The sequence below is a fragment of the Microcaecilia unicolor genome, chromosome 9 (genome assembly GCF_901765095.1).
Source record: "Microcaecilia unicolor chromosome 9, aMicUni1.1, whole genome shotgun sequence".
NCBI lineage: Eukaryota > Metazoa > Chordata > Amphibia > Gymnophiona > Siphonopidae > Microcaecilia > Microcaecilia unicolor.
In genome coordinates, this window is record NC_044039.1 from 12,690,080 (window position 1) to 12,710,289 (window position 20,210).

A 20,210-nucleotide genomic window follows, 5' to 3' on the forward strand; every position below is an offset into this window, starting at 1 on the left:
TGTTCATTTTTACTATTGTTATGCTGTTAACATAATTGTAAGTTTTATGTTAAACCACGCATGCAAATCTCTCTCATGAGAGTATTCATTGCGGGTATACTGAAAACTTGAGTTGCTGGGATGCTTTCAGGACCAGGTTTGAGAACCACTGTGTTAAACTGTACCTACTATACACTGTGTTGGGTCGATCTCTTCATAAAGGCAGTTAATAAAGCCCAATAAATAAATAAAGTAGTGTTAATGTAATTAAAAACATTTATTGTAAAAAAAATATATAGACTGGGTGGTACTAAATAATGGGTGGAACATATAAAACAATCCTATATAATAAAACGCACCTCCAACGTTCTGAAGCTGACTGCATGGACATAAGCCTTGAGGCATTCGTGCTTCTGTCCATCTCCTGAAATGATGACGTCTCCCACTTCTGGGTGCGTCAGCAGCGACTGTGCCTAATCACAGCATAGCAGTGTGAGCCAACTCCGTCGCGTACCTGTGTGTTGACGTGGGACCCCAACCCCCGACAGCCAAAGTCCTCTTCTTGGCTGCCGCGGCGTTCCTTGCTGAATGATCTGATCAGGTTTCCATGCGTGCGTCTGACGCACGCACAGAAACTTGATCAGACCATTCAGCAAGCAATGCTGGCGCAGATGAGAAGAGGACTTCGGCTGTTGGGGGTTGGGGTCCCCCATCAGCACAGGTATGCGGCGGGGGAGGGTTTTCGGCGGAAAGGGGGGGTCGAGAGGGTCGCGGCAGTGGGGGTCCAGGGGTCAGTAACGTGGAGGGGGAGTTTGAAATCGGAGGGAGGGGGGAATCTGTAACTCGGTGGGAGGGGCGTGAGGGGGCCTTCAACTGGAAGGGAGGGAGGGGGGTCGGGAACTTGGAAGGAAGGAAGGGAGGGAGGCAGGGGACAGAGCGAGACAGCGAGGGAGGGTGGGGGGTTACCTTGCTAGCGCCCATTTCATTGCCTACTGAAACGGGCCTTTTTTACTAGTCACATAATAAAACATGAATAGATAACATCAAAATGTGAATTTGCTTAAAAAAGAACTTAATATAGGCATAACCCTTTTTAAGAAAGAACTTAAACCACTTTCCAAACTCATTAGAAAGATGTTAAAATTGTCTTGGAATGTGCTCCTAAGTTCTTTCTTGGAAACGTGGGCACACAACTTTATAGACTCTGTGGGGAAATGTCTAATTTGGACACTCCATATTCGATGGTGCCACCTAAATGCATAGAGCTGCTGAATATATGTTTCATATTATAATTTGTCTGTGAGGCTGAATGTCGAGCTCTATTGATGTTGATTTATATGTTAGATTACAGGAAAATTCTAGAATTTAGAAGGGTATAATGCAACCAAGCTGGAGTCCCTTGCTAATAGGCATTTTCCTTTTTTTTTTTTTCAGCCCTTACATTATCGGGATCATGACCCAGGGTGTTTCCTCATCACCAAATCTAGAGCTCCACCACAACTTTAGGTAAAAAGAACCAAGTACTTATTCGTGTGCAATACTGGCAGACTGGAGTCTTTACATTGAGGACATTAATGTACTTCATCTCTAATGGCCCACAAACATTTCTGGGGAAATGGCCTGGAACGCGTTACTACCACCTTCTTTCAGATTCCAGAGCAACAAAGGCGCTCTGTTGCAGCCCCTCCATTCAGGCAGCCTACAGGGAAGAGGAGGAGAGGGAGATAAATCCAGAGCAGAGAACAGTCACCCTACAACCCTAATCCAACCCCTCTTCTCCTATTGCTCTTGCTTCTGACCTGCCTCCCCAGGCTCCACAGTTCCCGCTTCCTTTTCGTCTACAAATTAAGCCATGTCTACAAAACACAGTGGCCATGATGTACCATTTTCAAGCAGAAGAAAGAGGGAGATGAATAAAACATTCCGCAGAAAGACCAAAAAGTCAAGACGGTCAAGAGGATAAGGGCTTTCACTGAAGTCACACTCCGGTTAATAGTTTATTGATGGCCTAACATGGCCGTGTTTTGCAAGTGCCTGTGTCAGGGGTCCATAATTCTTTATGAGAATAAGCTTCGAAACCCTGATATTCAAATGAAAATGGCTGCTAAAACGGCACTTAAGCGGCTATTCAGCGATATTGAGTACCAGATAGCCGGCTATCCGGCACTGAATATTGCCTCTTAGCAGCTTAAAGATACCCGGTAATATAGTACGATATAACCGGCTATCCACCGATTTTTAAAGTGAGAGTGTCCATTTGGCGGCCAAACAATAGGTGGGAATAACTTTGGCCGGTCTCACTTTAAGCGAATATCAGCGTGGCCAGTTAAAATCCCCCCCCCCCCCCAGGTTCTGCCTCTTGTACTGCCCCCGACTTGCCCACTTTTAATATGGGTAGCCAGAGACGATATTCAGGTCACTGCCTGGTTTAGAACTGCCGAATATCGTCAGTAGGACGTCTCACCGTGATTTAAATGGGCCAGATTCTCTCCTGCCTGCTTAAATCGCTCCGAATGTCGGCCAGACTGTCTTTATTTTCTTTCCTGGTTGGACCCGGTTGATTCAATCCTCTTTCTTTTTGCACGGTTAGGTGGGTACTTTGTGCCAACCATACAGAGCCGGTGAAAGGCTTCCTGGGCAGGTACCTGAGAAGAAAACTAATCGAAACAGAGATAGAAAAGAATTTACGCAATAATGACCTCATCAAAATCATTGACTGGGTTCCTAAGACGTGGCATCACCTCAACGGCTTCTTAGAAACGCACAGCTCTTCTGATGTGACCATTGGTGAGTTCCCCAGTGTTAGACTGTAATAGCCCTTTTCAACGATTCAAGTATTGCTTTCACATATACAGTGGTATTTATTCTGGGCCCAATATACAGCGCCATTTAACCAGTCAGGAATGATTCCTAGCCGTAGTGGTGTTTCTTGGTCGGCTGCAACCCGGGGTGGATCACCGCTGCGCACCCCACCCGGGTGCAGCATCGTACCCCTCCCCCAGGTGCAGCATCGACACCTCCCGAGGTCAGCACCCCCCCCCCCCCCCCCCGGGTGCACTGCTCTTACCTGCTGGGGTGCAGGGAGCAGCTGTCGGCTCCGCCGGTTCCATGCTCCCTCTGCCCTGGAACAGGAAGCAACGTCAGATGGAGCAGGGAACTGGCGGAGCTGACAGCCTTGTCGGTTGCTGGATATGGCCTGACATTGAATATTCAGGGCCAGCGCTGCTGGAGGCAGCTAACTGTGCTGCATGCCACCGGCTGAATATCTTGGGGGGTGGAGGTCTAAGTTTAAAAAGGTTTGCACAAGTTTCTGGAGGACAGATCCATAAATAATTATTCCCCAAGTAAGAATTGGCTATTTCCACTTCTCGTGTCTAGACATGAGCAATATGGAACAAACTTTCTTAATGAAGTGTGCCAGTTGCTTCCCAGTGTCTCAACCTAGCCACTGTCGGAGGCAGGATACTGGGCTCAATGAACCATTGGTCTGACTCAGCATGGGATGTATTACATTTTCATGTACTAGGAAGGGCAATTTTGTAACTGCTCAGCCAAACATACGTAGCCAGTATCCCTTGGATTTTATATATGGCACCTATATTGTGGCACAAATGAATTAGCTTACGAGCCAATTAATTGCAATTAATTGATGTTAACAATCAATTATCGCAGTTAGTCAGCAATAACTGAAATTTGCCTGTATATCTCCCCGCACCCTATTCTATAACCCTTTGTACCTAAAACCCCTAGCTTGCAACTCAAAAGGTGGCATGACCGGCGGGCGTTCCTGGTGTAAATACCGGCACCCAACGTCTGGCACTGAAATGAGCTCTAAGCGGGATTCTAGAAACGGCGATCCACCGGGAGGTTTGCTTATAGAATATCACTCCATGCTGATATTTTCCGGCACTAAAATCTTGGCACCGTTTATAGAATCCCCCCACCTCCTCCCGATGCGCATCCTTTCCTTGTGAAAATTGGTATATTGTTTCTTTGAAAATTATCTCACAGAAATGACACGCACACATTCACATCTGCTCCTTGGCACACACAAACTGCCCGATTCTATGTATCGAGTCTTAATTTCCGCATAGAAATTGAAATGTATTCTATAACAATGCAGATAACGTAATTGGATAAGTAGCTAATCAGTGCTGTTATTTGGGTGTTAAGCAAATATAAACACTAACTAGCATTAATTAAGATTGACGCGCACAACTCACTAAGCATATTCTGTAATGTGGTGCGAGTATTCTAAGTCGCATAGTTGAAAAGGGGATGTGGCAGGGTGTGGACGTTTCTAAAATCTATGCAGATTGTTACAGAATACATCTGCTCTGCGCCTAATTTAGGCATCGGGATTTACGCCAAGTAAAACATGGCATAAATGGCCGCAACTATATTTGGTCACGTGGCGAGGCGCTCGGCGTTATTCTATATACCGCACAGAAATTTAAATCTATTCTATAAAATTTAGGTGCACTTTACAGAATACGCCTTGGTGTATTTTTTTTTCCCGCGTGGAATTTTCAGGTGCCATATATGGAATCCATCCCGATATCGTCTTATAAATATACACGTATACTTTTCAAAATCCAGATGAATGTGTGTAGGTCAAATCTCTGCCTGTGGGTAACAGGACACCCAAAATGGCATTATATTGCACACTTTTAGCTGGATATAATTCAAGAAATTTATTGCAAACCATTTACACTGTTTTATCTGGGTAAATAGCTCATGAACACGCAGAGTGATGGAGGACACTTGATGCAAGAATATTGTACCTACAGCTAGGAGTAGATCCTGTTAAAAAAAATGTCAGAATAAAGAAGTATTTAAAAAAAAATCTGATCCCAAGCATGCTGTTGAACTCAGAATTCACTCAACAATTTTTTTTCCAGGGCCCCGCCTCTTCCTTTCCTGTCCTATGGATGTGGATGGCTCTCGAGTATGGTTTACGGACCTTTGGAACTATTCGTTGGTGCCATATCTTCTAGAAGCTGTAAGAGAGGGACTTCAGGTGGGAACTAGGCACTGTAACAGCCCGATTTTGTATTCTTTCCATACTACAACACATGGAGGGGCATAATCGAAGGAAAACGTCTATCTCCATGGGCGTTTATCTCCGAGAACGGGTCCGTGAAGGGGCGGACCGAACCGTATTTTGGGAAAAAATAGACGTCCATGTTTTATTCGACAATGTGTGAGCTGGGCGTTTTTGGTTTTCAGCGATAATGGAAAATGAAAGCGCCCAGCTCAAAAACGAATAAATCCAAGGCATTTGTTCGTGGGAGGGGCCAGGATTCGTAGTGCACTGGTCCCCCTCACATGCCAGGACACCAACTGGGCACCCTAGGGGGCACTTTTACAAAAACAAAAAAAAAAGGTAAAAGAGCTCCCAGGTGCATAGCACCCTTCCCTTGTGTGTTGAGCCCCCCAAATCCCCCTCAAAACCCACTGCCCACAAGTCTACACCATTATTATAGCCCTAAGGGGTGAAGGGGGGCACCTACATGTGGGTACAGTGGGTTTGGGGGGGTTGGACGACTAATAAGCATTAAGCAGCACAATTGTAACAGGTAGGGGGGATGGGCCTGGGTCCACCTGTCTGAAGTCCACTGCACCCCCTAACAACTGCTCCAGGGACCTGCATACTGCTGCCAGGGAGGTGGGTATGACATTTGAGGGTGAAAATAAAAAGTTGTGAAACATCATTTTTTTGTGGTGGGAGGGGGTTAGTGACCACTGGGGGAGTCAGGGGAGGTCATCCCCGATTCCCTCCGATGGTCATCTGGTCATTTAGAGCACTTTTTTGGGACCTGTTCGTGTGAAAAAAGGGTCCAACAAAAGTGTCCTAAATGTTCGCTACAAACGCCTTTATTTTTTCGATTATCGCCCTAACACGTACATCTCTCCTCGGTTGATAACCACGCCCCAGTTCCACCTTCGCCACACCTCTGACACGCCCCCATCATCTTTGTCCGCATCCGCGACGGAGTGCAGTTGAAAACTTCCAAAATCGGCTTTCGCTTATATCGATTTATTCGTTTTTGTGAGATAAACGTCTATCTCCCGATTTGGGTCGAAATCTAGGCGTTTTTCTCTTTCGATTATAAGGTGGATTATGTTCTATGTTTTTATAGACTGTTGTACGCCACATTGAGCCTGCCCATGGGTGGGAATATTGTGGGATATAAATGCTATAAATAAATACATAAATTATGTCATCATTTGAAGCCTTCTTCCTAGCAGTGCTTTTGGGGGTCGTGACTTATGTTGCTGCTGTGCCCAGGAAGCCCAGAGATGGCAGCCAAAGCCTTGGAGCCACTGCTTAGCTACAGGCAGTCAGATGCCTAGGTAGAAGACTGGGTGTTGTTTCAGATACCTGGAGCAACAGCACGGGAAACGTTGAGGCTTACACTGGCAAGGAGGGGATGCAAAACAGTATTCATGCAAAGGTGCCAATTCTGAACACAGTGTTGAGAAATTAGGGGTCCCAAGCCCCCCCCAAGAAGGCTAGGGTGACCTTAATCTGACTCCATCCCTAAATAGCATTAGTACTGGGGTAATCAGGGGGTTGTGAAGTTCTAAGAGGAATTGCCACTGAGAGAGACACTAGAGCTAAGGAAAAGGTACCAGCCTTATGACAAACTGGAACCAGATTACAAGTTATACAATGCAGTGAAAGATAGCTGCTGGATGCAACAAAAGCATTTATACTTACAGCCTTTCATCATTAAGTTAAGCCCACAAATCATCATTTCGAATAAGGATTTTATTTGCACATCAGACTTTAATCAGGTACATTCAGCAGACAGATTCTGGGTACAACCGGACAGAGCTTCGCCGTCTGACAGAAGCGTTGGGGAGGATTCCAAAGCTATGGCAAATTGTCCCCTCTTTTATACACAAACCTCTCCATAGAAGTCAATGGTGAGATACCTAGCTCTCAATTTCTGAGATGATACTTTCCCACGCAGTCTTATCAGCATGTTTTGGGAAGCGTTGAGATAACAGTTCCACATCTGTCTGTGTCGCAATACTTTTCACACCATCTTAAGAACTCTGTATAACCTCTGTAGCCTTTTATACAAAACTAATAGACTCCATTTTGTTCATCTGATTTAAAGTGACAGTTGTACCAGTTTGTGTCAGGACTCATTGTTCAGACCTGCTTTTTACAGATTCTGAAATATTAAATCATGTACTTGTTATTTGGCCTAGTCAGTACTTCTTCAGTTATTTTAGCTGTTAAAGGTATGTAAATTGACCCATCACTATTCCAGTGGATGGATCCCAAGCGGGGACACATATTAACTTACAGGAAAAGCAAGTCCTTGCGCAGCCAGTCATAGATTTTTAAACCTAGCTGGTATTTTTACAGCCTGAGTCCTAAAATCTGGCCTTCCCACCCTTCCGGTGGATCCAGTGAGGGTCTCTTGCTGTACTATAATTATACAACAGTAATGTCAATAACAAATTGTTCAATTAACTTTGGAAGTTGACCAGACAAATTCTAAGCTTCTGAATTTTGGGGCCACTTGCCAGTTTAACCTTTTATTTATTTTGACTTTGCTCACACCTTTTTCAGTAGTAGTAGCTCAAGGTGAGTTACATTTAGGTAGACTGGATATTTCTCTGTTCCAGGAGGGCTCACAATCTAAGTTTGTACCTGAGGCAATGGAGGGTTAAGTGACTTGCCCAAGATCACAAGGAGCAGCGGTGGGATTTGAACTGGCCACCTCTGGCTTGCAAGACTGGTGCTCTAACCACTAGGCCACTCCTCCAGATAGCTTAATATCCATCCAAAAGCAAAACTGAGGGGCCCTTTTACTAAGGCGTGTAGATCCCTACACGCGTCCAATGCGCGTCAATTGAGAACTACCACCTGGCTACCGCGAACCCCGGGTGGTAATTCCATTTCTTACGCACATCCGATACGCGCGGCAGAAAATATGATTTATTTTCTACCGCGTGGCGCTAACAGGGTGGTAATCGACGGTGTACGCGATGACGTTTACCGCACGGATAACGCGTGAGACCTTACCACTGGGAGGGGGGGGGGGCGGGGAAAGCCATCCATACAGGACGCCTCTAACAAGCGCCTTTGCCCCCTCCCGATCCTTTTTTGAGGTATGTTTAGTTTTGTAGTGATGCAGGGGGGGAGCGGAGAGCCACGTGTTTGTATCTCACTTTTCTTTTTAAACATGCCGGCTTGGATTTTTATGGTGCAGGGGGCAGCGGGGAGATGACAGCTCAGGCCTTAACGACAGGTCTGAGCTCACGTAAAATTTCTGACGGTAAATGATTCGTTGCAATTGTCGGTATGGTTAGTGCATTCTGAATTGTCCACATTTCAATGGTAGTTTCTCGTTTGCATTCCGTTTTCGTTAGCTGCTTGCTTCGTAGGAAAAAGGCCTTTAATGCATGCAATGGTTAGGAATTTCCTTCGTTAAAGGGTTGTTAGAGGGTCGTTAAGGTTTAGTGCATCTAGCCCTAAGTTCTGACAGTTGTATGTACAAAGCTCAGAGTGATATTGCACTTTTTTCATAAAATACATATGTTTTACAAAAGGCTCTACATTAAACAAGCTTTTTATAAAATACGTCACAAAACGTGAATGTCCTGACTTTGACATCACTTTTCTGACCTAGTCCAGTGCTCCTCGGCCCTCTCCCAAATTGGCTCTGGGGCCCTCGGTTTGGCTCCAGCTAAAGCGTTTGTCCCGTGCTGGTCTCGCATTGCCTGGTGCCCTATCATGTTGTCGCTGTGCATCCTCTTTTTAAGAGAGTTAGAGCGCCAGAAAAGTTTAATAGGACCTATTAAACTTTTCTGGCGCTCTAACTCCCTTGTTTTTGGTCTGTTTTGGGTTGTCTTCTGCCTTTTTTGTGTTTTGTTTTGTCTTCACGGGAGATTTGGACTTCTCTTTTTGTATGCTTGTCACGTCCTTTTAACCAGTAGTGTTCCTTTTCTTATCTTTGTATATTGTTATAGACTATAAATCGCTTAGACCTGCAAGTCAGAATTAGCGATAGAGCAAGTTTTTAAATAAACATAAACTTTCAAGTGTGTAGAAAAACCACCAAGATAGCTGCATTAGTCCTTGCATTATCTTTCAGTGAAGAAAGGATGCCAAATATTGCCTTTCTCCCCCTTGTTGTTTTAGAAGTGATTTATAGAGAAACAAAATGGCTGTTCAGGGAATGAAATGCTTTGCACATCCCTTTGCTGCAAAGGTTGTGGTAACGTGTTTGCTGCCACTTGAACATTAAACAATAAAACTTTAAAATATGATTGTTTCCTATGTCCCCTTTGTCTGTTTTAGATGTATGGAAAACGAGCACCTTGGGAAGATCCCTGCAAGTGGGTACTGGACACTTACCCCTGGTCGTCTTCATCTCCACAACACGAGTGGCCTTCACTGCTTCAGCTGAGACCGGAAGATGTTGGGTACGAGGGCTACACATCCTCCAAGGAAGGAACAACCTCAAAGCACATTCCACAGATCAACAGTGAAGGAGATCCTTTGGTAAATGACTAATCCTGATGTGTATTTACTGCATCATAATCGGAAGAGTACAGTGATGGGGATGATTATTAAGGTGTTAAGCAGTTAATGAGCATTTTAATGCCCAGTAACGGCTACCGCGTATTTAAGAATGCCTCATGTTACAAAATCACATGATAACTGCTTAGTGCGTTGCAGGGCAGGATCTGGGCAAGGTATGGGCAGAGAATGAGCGTGGCCCACACTGACAGGGGTGACGTTTTATGGTAAGTGTCACAGCAGCCAGCAGATGTGCCGTTAAGTGCATCTGTCCTACCAGCAGGATGGTAGCTTGAAAACAGTCCAAAAAACCCCACCAATTGCTGCTCCAACACCCAAACCCGATGAGCACATAGCCCACCTGATTTAACCCCCCCCCCCCCCCATGCCAGTTACTCCATATACATCTCTCTCCCATTAAAATTCCCACTCTAGTCACAGTTCATCCTCCAAGACCATCACGTGAACCTCCACCCCAGCCCTTCAAGACTGTCCCTGGTGGTCTAGTGGATGGGGAACTTCCATCATTTCTGCCTAGGTTCAAAATGGTGCCAGTGACCCCTAGTGATAGGCTTGCAGTACTCCTTCCAGATTGACCTCAAGGTGTAGCACCACCACCAGGAGTCATGGCTGCCATTTTAATCCCAGGTTGCAAGGGGGTGGGAGTGGAGGGGGATTGCTTCTGCCCCATCCACTAGACCATGAGGGATATCCTGGTGAGGGGATTATGAAGGGGGAGGAAGTTGTATATGGAGAGGCTGGCACTAGAATTGCTATGTGCCTGCGGTGGGGTTGGGTTGGGTATCGAAGCCATGATTGGAGTTTTCTTTTTCTTAGTGCTTGGTAAAAAGAAAACCCCCTGGAAATGGCTTGTGTGGCAGTAATCGGGCATTACCGCTCGCTGCCCAGTTACCACCGGGTTAGCGTGGGAGCCCTTATTGCCACCTCAGTGGGTAATGGCAAGGGCTCCCCGCCGCATGGCCATGCGGTAAGAGTTCTCTTACCGCATGGCCATGTGTGTCTGAAGTCTTTTAAAAAAATTAGTATGCGCTACAGCACGGTTTAGTAAACAGGGCCCTCATTGTGGATAAGCCTAAGTCCTGTTCACTTGAAAATAAGTTTTTTTTAAATGACCATCAGAAGTGGTACATAAGCTGTTATATTCTTTTTTGGTCATTTCTTATTTTAAATCAATAGTCTTCAAATCTGTCATATCTCATTCTAAACATGTCCTTTCTGTTAATAATAGCAATTGATATTTCATAATATACAATTTCCTATATGCAAACTAAGCAATTATGTTTGAAAGATGAACAGACCAAAGCCGACATGCATGTTTTACCTAAATCTGCGCCAGGGCTGGTCTTATGAATTAAATTGTTCCAAGTTCAAGCATATCATTTTCTACAGAATTTATTTATTTTGTAAACATTTATTGCACTCTTTGTTCATATCTGTGTCCTTTCCTCTTATTTCTGTCTTTTAATGTTCCTTTATTTATTTATTTATTTAAGCATTCTTGTATCCCACTGTTATTCAGAAATGTTTCGGTTCAAAGTGGCTTAGAATTTACATTTTAGTTGAGAGTTACATTTGTGTTTGATCGTTATGATATGTAGAGGACATCGATAGTTTGTAGAGTTTTTCTGAGGGGCAGTTTTGGTAGAGGTTAGGATGAATAGTTTATTCTATTATCTGAAGGGTTTTCGTGAGGTAGGTTTGTAGAGGTGGGACGATAGTGTGGTTTTCTGAAGAGTTTTGATGAGGTAGCTTTGTAGAGGAAGATTTGTTGGGGAAGGTTTGTAGAGGTAGTGTATTGATAGCTTATGTATTTAGCTATAGAATTTTTGAAGAGGTATAGAAACGGAGAATCATGATGGCCCATCTAGTCTGCCCCATCCTCTGTAACTCCTAACTCTTCCTTTTCCTAAGGGATCCCACGTGCTAATCCCACACTTTCTTAAACTCTGACACAGGCCTCGACTCCATGACCTCCACCAGGAGGCCATTCCACTCTTCCACCACCCTTTCCGTGAAATAATACTTTCTCAGATTCTTCCTAAGCCTATTCCCTCTTAACTTCATTGTATGCTCTTCAGCTTGGAGAAGAGGCGGCTGAGGGGGTGATATGATAGAAGTCTACAAGATATTGAGTGGAATGGAGCGGACAGATGTGAAGCGTTTGTTTACACTTTCCAACAATAATAGAACCAGGGGACATAAGTTGAAGCTAGAATGTGGTAGATTTAAAACAAATAGGAGAAAGTTTTTCTTTACTCAGCGCGTAGTTAGACTCTGGAACTCGTTGCCGGAAAATGTAGTGACAGCAGTTGGCATTGCTGAGTTTAAAGGGGGTTTGGACAGATTCCTGAAGGAAAAGTCCATTGAACATTATTAATTTAAATTTTTGTTTCGTTTTTGGGTTTTTGCCGGGTTCTTGAGGCCTGGATTGGCCACTGCCGGAGACAGGATGCTGGGCTTGATGGACCCTTGGTCTTTTCCCAGTATAGCGGTGCTTATGTTCTTATGCCCCTTCATTCCAGAGTTTTCCTTGAGTTGAAAAAGACTCACTTCCTGTACATTAATGCCCTTGATATATTTAAATGTCTCTATCATATCGACCCTCTCACTCTCTTTTCTCTTCCAGCATATATATGTTGAGGTTCATAAGACTGTCCCCATATTTTTTCATTTCTTTCTTGAATTATCTCTCCCTTTCTTTTTCACTGTGTTGGTTTCTCTCATCTTTTTGTATCTCAACTTCCATAATATGCCTTATATTTTGTGTATCTTTTTATATTTGTACTATCCGACCCCCTAAGCCAACAATACATAAGTCATAAAGCCGGGTAGACTCCTTAGATAGAGTTATGAGGTGGTATGCTAGCTGCTTGCATTTCAGCAGCTTTGGAAAACAGTGGAAGCTTTTGTGACCAGCATGTCTTTATCACTGTCAGGCTGGGCTGTGTGGGGGCGCAGGCAAGCCACAATTACTGGCAGCTGGGTGGGAGGCTAAAGAAACGCATTCAACATCTGTAGGCTTCTGCCAGAACAGTTGAAGCCTTAAATGAGTATTGCAAGCTGGCAGTAGGGATCTTCCGGCATCTGCGCAATTAGTCTGCCTGGACATCATTTCATTAGTGCTACTGGTTAGCGACCGATGAACGTGCTCTGTGATCAGTGAATCAGAAAAAAAACCTTGTAACATCTTAAAACAATTGACAAAATGTAATGTAACATAATGCAGTATAATATAATCTATACACATAACCCCCCCCCTCAGATTCTATCAACGGCAACTAAAGTTCTGTGCGCAAATCCTGCCTGAAAATCTGTGCGAGAAAAAAACCCCTTAATCATTTTTCTATAAGTTGCGCCTAAACTTAAGCCCGGTTTATAGAATAGCGCTTAAACACAGGGGTCACGGGTAAATTCAGGCGCCTCCGTTTACAGCAGCAAAAACGTGATGCAAACGCCCGATCCTAAAGGTACACGTGGAACCCCATTATTCGATATTTGCACACGTAACTGGAATCTACGCCCATGCTCCGGCCCAAAATGCCTGTGACCCTTCCACTTCCATGCCCCCTTTTCTGGGACATGCGTAAAATGCAGGCGTAAATCACGTGCTTTAATTTATGTGTGTACCTATTAATTAATTTCAATTAGTGCCAGTAATTGTTAAAAAGCCAATCATTGGAACTAATTGGCTTATTCAATTAAATTTTGCTGCGCAAACTGTGCATGCAGTTTTTGGTGACTTTTATAGAATCAGGGGGGTAGTACGGTGCTTTCTCGTTCGTAAGTATTTGTGTGGGCTGAGTATCCATTAAGGAGGGCTTTTACTAAGACGCGCTAGCGTTTCTAGCATGCCTGATATGTAGGGCGGGCTAAACGTTAGCGGCGTCCATGTAGTACATGGCTAACAATTAGCACACCCTAAAAATTAGCGTGCCTTAGTAAAAGAGGCCCTAAGCCACTGAGCGGCGAGATAACTGGCTAGTTTGCGGCTGAAAATTGGCTTAAACTTTTCCCAGCTAGATTTTAGACTGCTATTTCTGCACACAAGGATAGCTGTCTACCTTAGCTAGTGAATTTCAGCAGCAAATTCATACCTAGCCGGCTAAGCTGTTCCTCATCCTCCACCCCTCCCCCATCTCCAATGTATTCACACATCCAAGAACACCCTGTTTGAACAACTATATGTATATATATATATATATATAAAAGGCACCACCAACGTTCTAAATGAAGCCTCCAGCCAGAAGTGTGAAGCGGCAGAGATATCCGGTTTCCCCATGAGTGTCTGCCCCGCCCTCGCTCTCTCTGTAACACAAACAGTGAAGGAAAACACAGCAAAGCACGAAATCAAATCGCTCTCTCTGTAACAGTGAAGGACTCAGAGGGGGGAGGGGAGAGAGGGCAGAAGCCCTCACTATCTCTGTAACACAAGCACAGCACAGCAGGAAACTTAACACTGAAGGACTCGACTCCAAGGGGGGAGGGGGCAGAGAGCAGAGGGGACAGACAGCACAGGGGAAGGGAGAGAGGACAGAGGGCAGGGACACACACACTCCCACATGCACACAGAAGAAAACCTTGCTAGCCCCCGTTTCATTTGCATCGGAAACGGAGCTTTTTTACTAGTATATATATATATATACATCCTGCTGCTGAACGTAAGCAGCTATCTATAGTCACTCTGCAGCAGTCATTAAAAAAAAATAGTTCATGTCTGACTGGCTTACTGCTTGATGCTCTGTTTTTCTTAAAAATAACAATTACGTATCTAGAACTACATGAATTGATGAGCTTCAAACAATTTTGGTAGAAACGAGGAGTCAGCTCTGCCACGGGCTTCCTAAGAGCAGCAGTCAGCGAGCTTCAATTCCTTTCCTTCTTGTAGTATTCTGCTACTGCTGCACTTCATCCCCACTTCCTGTGGCCGTTTCTGAACAGCAGGCGGGCGCTTTGGTTGCGCCCCTTGCCTGCCCAGCTTTCTCTACTTCTGGCCCTGCAGACGGGTGTGATCATGGGTCTTGTGCATGTTTGTTTCAGGATAACATTTGCTTCTGCCAAGCTGTCTGCTTAGACCATTGAAGGACGACCTGGAAAGTTGGAATCCACTGCCCAAGGGAATGCTTAGCCCACACTGCTCAAGGTTCCAGAACCCAATCAGGTTTCCAAGGTTTCTACAATGAATATGCATGAGATCTATTTGTATGCGATGGGTGCGGTATGTACAAAACAATACCATGCGTAATCATTTGTTGAAATCTTGATAACTCAACTGGGTTGTGGCCCTTGAGGTCTGTGGTTGCCCACCTCTCTTCTAGCCTCATAAAGGCAGAGATATGGTGGCTAACCAGATCTATTTTTGCTTTGGGACAGGCTACCCTAACACTAAGGGCCCCTTTTACTAAGCCGCAGTAAAAAGGGGCCTGCGCTGGCATCAGCTCCTGTTTTGATGCGCGCTGATGCCCCTTGTTACCGCAGCGGGTAAAAGGCTGTCATTTTCTAAGAAATGGCTGTGTGGTACGTGAAGCACTTGCCGTGTGGGCTTTTCGGGGGGGGGAGCACTTTCTGCCACCCATTGAGGTGGCGGTAAGGGCTCCCGCGCTAACCTGGCTGTAATCGGGCATCAGGTAGCCATGGCGATTACCGCCGGGTAAACACCGGCGCTACAAAAATAAAAGAATATTTTTGTAACTCCGGAAATAGCACGCGTTGGGGGTGGGAACTACCGCCAGGCCTGCTTCGGTAGCCCGGTAGTAGTTCCGGATAGCGAGCGGTAACCCTGCGTTGGGCTTACCGCCGCTTAGTAAAAGACGCCTTACGTTTACCCCACGGCTTCCCAGAGTCACAAATTCATATTTATTTATGATTTTTTTTAATACCATTATTATGGACAAAATCCATTCAAAATGATTTGTAATATAATATATAAGACAGTGGGGTAAAACCAGGAGTGGATTAATCAGTTCTAGAATTCTGGAGCTGTTGATTGATTAGGATTTACTTATTTGCTGCCTTTTTTTTTGAAGAAATTTATCATTAGCTACACCAGAGTGAGATGAGAGGGCAAAGAAAGTAGTAACATTAAAGACTGGGTCCTATCAGCCTTTCTCTGCTCCCCTTACAACCCTACCAAACCCACCTCACTTGCATGTTAATATGAAATCAGCAAAATGGCCGTCTCCTTAATCATGTCTGACCATCTCCTCATTCTGATGACCTGGATGCCCTGACGCAGCATGTTTGAATGACTTTTTGGTGTATTTATTTCAACATTGTGCTTTTATATGGGCTGCATAGATGTTTCTTTCTTTTCTGTTTCTAGATGAATATGTTAATGAAGCTCCAGGAAGCCGCCAACTACTCAAGCGCACAAAGCTGTGACAGTGATAGCACAAGTCACCAGGACGACATTTTGGACTCATCTGTGGAATCCACTCTTTAGAAGGACCAAACTTGGTAGAAATCCGTTTCCGGTAATCTACTGCCAGTATTAATGCAGTGCAGCATGGCCCCAGAGCCAGTAGGTGGTGCTGTACCTGGGCGGGAGGAAAGAAAAGTGGAGTGGAAAGCTTCAGTTAGTTTCACGTTAAGGCATTTCAGCATCGGTGGAACTCCATTAGCCAACTGGAAAGGGGGGCCCCCTACGTGGAAGGGCATCTAAGTGGATTTCACGTGAATTAGCCAAAACTGGAATTTTTGTTCTCGCTTATGAGTTTACAGTGTGACATTTCCAATCGAGTTTATTCGCGCGTTCATCTAAGGTGCTGCAGCTGTGATGCAACACTCAGGCTTTCCGATTCTCTTCTGAGCTCTTTGTGCCATGTGGCGCCGGGTCACACGATTACCATAGTGCGAGCATCGTGTGCTGCTGCCCAACTCCGAAACGAATCAAAGATAGCCCTCAATAAGCACAAAAACGAAGGCATTGTGCAATCACCAGGAAACAGGACTGTGATGCTGCTGGAAAAGTGCCAATTGTAATTTTTTTAACTGCCATCTTCACAGTGACCTGCTTCACCGACTTTTTAGTGTGTGAGTTTTCTAACGTTCGTTTTATCACGAGTCTTTTCTAACCACTTTCCCACCATTTAAAATACACCGTTTTGTACCAGTCGCTGTCAAAACACTGACGAGTCTTGCTAGGGCTTGGTTTGTTTGAGATTTGTCAGTGAAAGAGGGAACTCATTCCCCATGGTGCTGTCTCACTGCCTTAAACCAGATTTCTTGAACAGTCAGGCTTAACTCCGGAATCATTGGTAATTTGCATTGTTTTTTTTTTTACTGTTGATAGATGTCGGTTAATACAATAGTCTCATACTTGTATATCATGATTTTGTTTTTAAAAATCAACAGGAGAAAAGAGCAATCACTAGGTACTAACACATTTTTATATTACAAATTAATTATGCTACCTAACCTCAAAAACTTTAGGAATACTCAAAACTTTAATCGACCAGAAAATTCCTTGACATGAGGGACAGCCTGGATTTTTAATCCTTACCCTTCACCCTCCTTCCCTGCACAATAACGTCTCTGGACCTACCTCCTGCTGTTCTTAGAGAAAACTGGACTAGGAGTCCACAGAAACACTGGAGGTGAAACCAGAAATGGCCCAGCTGTTCCCTTATAACATGGAGCTGTTTGGATAGCTGACCAAACGTCTTGTCTCCCTTAAAAGCGGAGTCAGGTGGGAATTTTGTAATGTGAGATACGGCCATCTCCACAGAGGTGGACCCACTTGATGAAGCATGAGCACAAATATTGATTTTATTGCTTTGGTCTTTATCCGGATACAGTTTTGGGTGTGTCCATTAGATTGCTGGTTATGTGTGTGAGGAGTTCAGCATAGCAACAGCAATTTACACTGTAAGAGGAAAGAAAAAAAAAATTACTGTAAGCGTGGGGTTGGTTTTGCACAGTCTATGGGTGGGTAGGGGGAAGGTATTGTAAATAAATAAATAAATTTTAAGGGCCCTGTTGACTAAGATGCATTAGCGTTTTTAATGCGTCTACAATTAGCGCATGCACTAACCGTGTAGGCGCCTATGGAGATATCGTGGGCGCCTACACAGTTAACGCGTGTTAAAAAATTTTAACGCGCCTATATTGCGGCTTAGTAAACAGGGCCCTAAATAAAGTAAGCAAAATCGTATTTTATCCTGTTGATGATAAAATACAGTATTTACTTGCTGAGACTTTCCGTAATGTTGCAAACACCATACTGTACTGAATTCAAACCATTGAGCATTCTTAGCTGATGTGTTTTGTTGTGTACTGACAGTTGTTACGACTATGCAGGAGCTGTCCATGATTCGGATTTGTCTGGAGCCGGAACATTGTAAGCAAGTAAAAGATCCGCCTGTCATCGGCAGCCTACAAAGAAGTGATCTGCGAATCTGCAGTGCAGTCCTGGTAGCAGGAGAAAACACAAACAATACAGCTAAAAGGGAGAATAGTGGGGAAATGACCTCGGATTCCAAAGACAAAATGGACAATCTTTGATGCTTGAGAAGCTCTATTAATAAACCTTCTCAATCATCAAGATTATTCATTTTGCAATCCGAGGTCATTTTTCCCCACTTCTCTCCCTGTTATCTGCTTTCTTCCGTGGGACAACAGAGTTCTCCGCCCAGGCGGATTTTTTGCTGAAACAAAAACAATACCACAGAATTGATCCAAGGGCTATGGCATTGTGTAGGAAATCTAAATTTTAAAAATGATGTATCTTCTGGATATACAGTTGGTGCTACTTACTCTCTGTCACCACCTTGTGGCCATTTACTATATGAAACACCCTTAAGAGCACAGTGCAGTCTTCGGTACACGTGGACTGCGTTGAAAATGCTAGAGGTCTCTACGCGGTGCTATTGCCCTATTGCAAACCTTTTTTTTTTTTAATTTTTGCATGTTGCATTTGTCAAGCTGGTTTAATTCCAGTGGCCTCTATCAGTTTATTGTGTGATAGCAACTAGTACATGAAGACTGGCTCAATTCCTGTAGTTGTCCTTTTTTTTGTTGTCCGAGCAGATCTACAGATTGTTTCCTGGCAGTTTTTATGATGCAAACGTACACTGAACCATTACCATAACGGAACTTCCTGCAAAACATCTCAGTGAGGTCACATAGTTTACAACTTAACAGATTGTTTGTGAAACATTAGCCTGTACATGTATTTTATATTTTGTACATTTTTGATGTAACATATCATGTAAATAGAGAGAAGCAGTGAAATAAATCATCTGAAAAGTTTTGTAGTCTTTGTAAATCCCCTGATAAGTATTTGGTGTCATCGGACTTAATTGGATGATGTAATTTTATATGGGTTTATTGTTCCTCTGGCTTGTAAACCAGCTTGCATCTATTTTTATGCAGATGTGCGCACTGTACCTGTCTAAATTATTACTTTGCCAATAAAGTGGAATTATTTATTGAAGTCAGTGTCTGATATCTCTGATTCTAAAATACATCATTTTCAAACTTATATATTTTACAAAGCTGATTAGTATACAGTTTTCATTGATAATCCGTCCGAAAACAATCAATGGAAACCGAGGCAATTATTTCCATATGAATCAATGTAAATCCAATTAATTTGTTCTAGATACTCCAAAATACATACTAAAGACACATTTTATAGAGAATAAATATAGTCCCGTGATGGAGCTAAAGGGAAAGGGTGAACATTAGCAAGGGAAACACTTAAAAGGGAAAATGAGATTTGAGCACATGTGATTTTATCTTGCGTGCATTGCGTTAGACGCGTGGGGTGATGCTCACACAATGAGAAACAACGCCACAATGAGCAGGAAAAAAGCGTGGGTCGCCCTTTGTTTTGGCAAAATTAGCAGCGAGGTCACGTGGGCACGCCAACGAAATCCGAGACAAATTTTGCACTGAAAAAAAATCAACGAAAACCGAAACCGACGATAACCGAAGTCAACGAAAACCGAGGTATTACTGTATTGGCAAGTTTGGAAAGATAAGGTAGCACTTTTATTTATTTAAGTTGATCTTCTGCCTATCAATAACTTGTGTAAACAACTTCAAAAACTCACAATGTAAAACATACATAAAACAACATAAAATACACAAAAATCCAGACTCCCATCCTGTCTCTCTTACTCAGCTGAGACTTATAGCAGGTAATGACCAAAATATACCCGTCCAGCTTGTCTGCAATACTCAACTTCACACCGTGAAACAGTGAACGTCCTCACCTTTTAACCATACATTAATATCTACAAAGGAGGAAAAGATCCCAGTCCTGTTGCTGAAGATGCAGTCTGTTTGATACTGGAACTTCTTCAATATCCTCTCGCATCCAGCCATCTCATTTCTATCATCGGCCCCAAAACCTCCGGATCAATTTTAATGCCATCAAGATCTTCTTTTTCTAGTCTTTATATTTTTCTTTTAGTTATCCAATTTTCAATAAAATTTATCAGTGTGGAGATTCCTAAATTATAATATTTATTGCTTTCCAAAACAGTCTGCACTGTTCATAATCAAACAGTCACTTCTTAATTAAATAATTCTATTTTCTCCATATGTGGGAAGAAAACAAGCACTTAGCTTTGGGATCGTCTTTAAAAGCTAAGGGTTTCTTTTCTTCCCACATATGGAGAAAATGTCATTATTTGATTAAGAAGTGACTGTTTGACTATGA

At 43.6% G+C, this 20,210-nt stretch overlaps 1 protein-coding gene across 6 annotated transcripts in view; it reads left to right on the plus strand.

Annotated features, from left to right (window-relative positions):
• The window catches only part of NAV3 (neuron navigator 3), a 454,524-nt gene extending 436,967 nt beyond the window's left edge, over positions 1-17,557 (plus strand). For all 6 annotated transcript variants that reach the window (XM_030214020.1, XM_030214022.1, XM_030214018.1 and 3 more), the window contains 5 exons: positions 1,414-1,485; positions 2,570-2,766; positions 4,881-4,999; positions 9,305-9,508; positions 15,867-17,557. In XM_030214020.1, coding sequence (XP_030069880.1) covers positions 1,414-1,485; positions 2,570-2,766; positions 4,881-4,999; positions 9,305-9,508; positions 15,867-15,986 — 712 coding nt within the window. In that variant the 3' untranslated portion in view covers positions 15,987-17,557. The remainder of the gene's footprint in view (positions 1-1,413; positions 1,486-2,569; positions 2,767-4,880; positions 5,000-9,304; positions 9,509-15,866) is intronic.
• Positions 17,558-20,210: the final 2,653 nt, after the last annotated feature.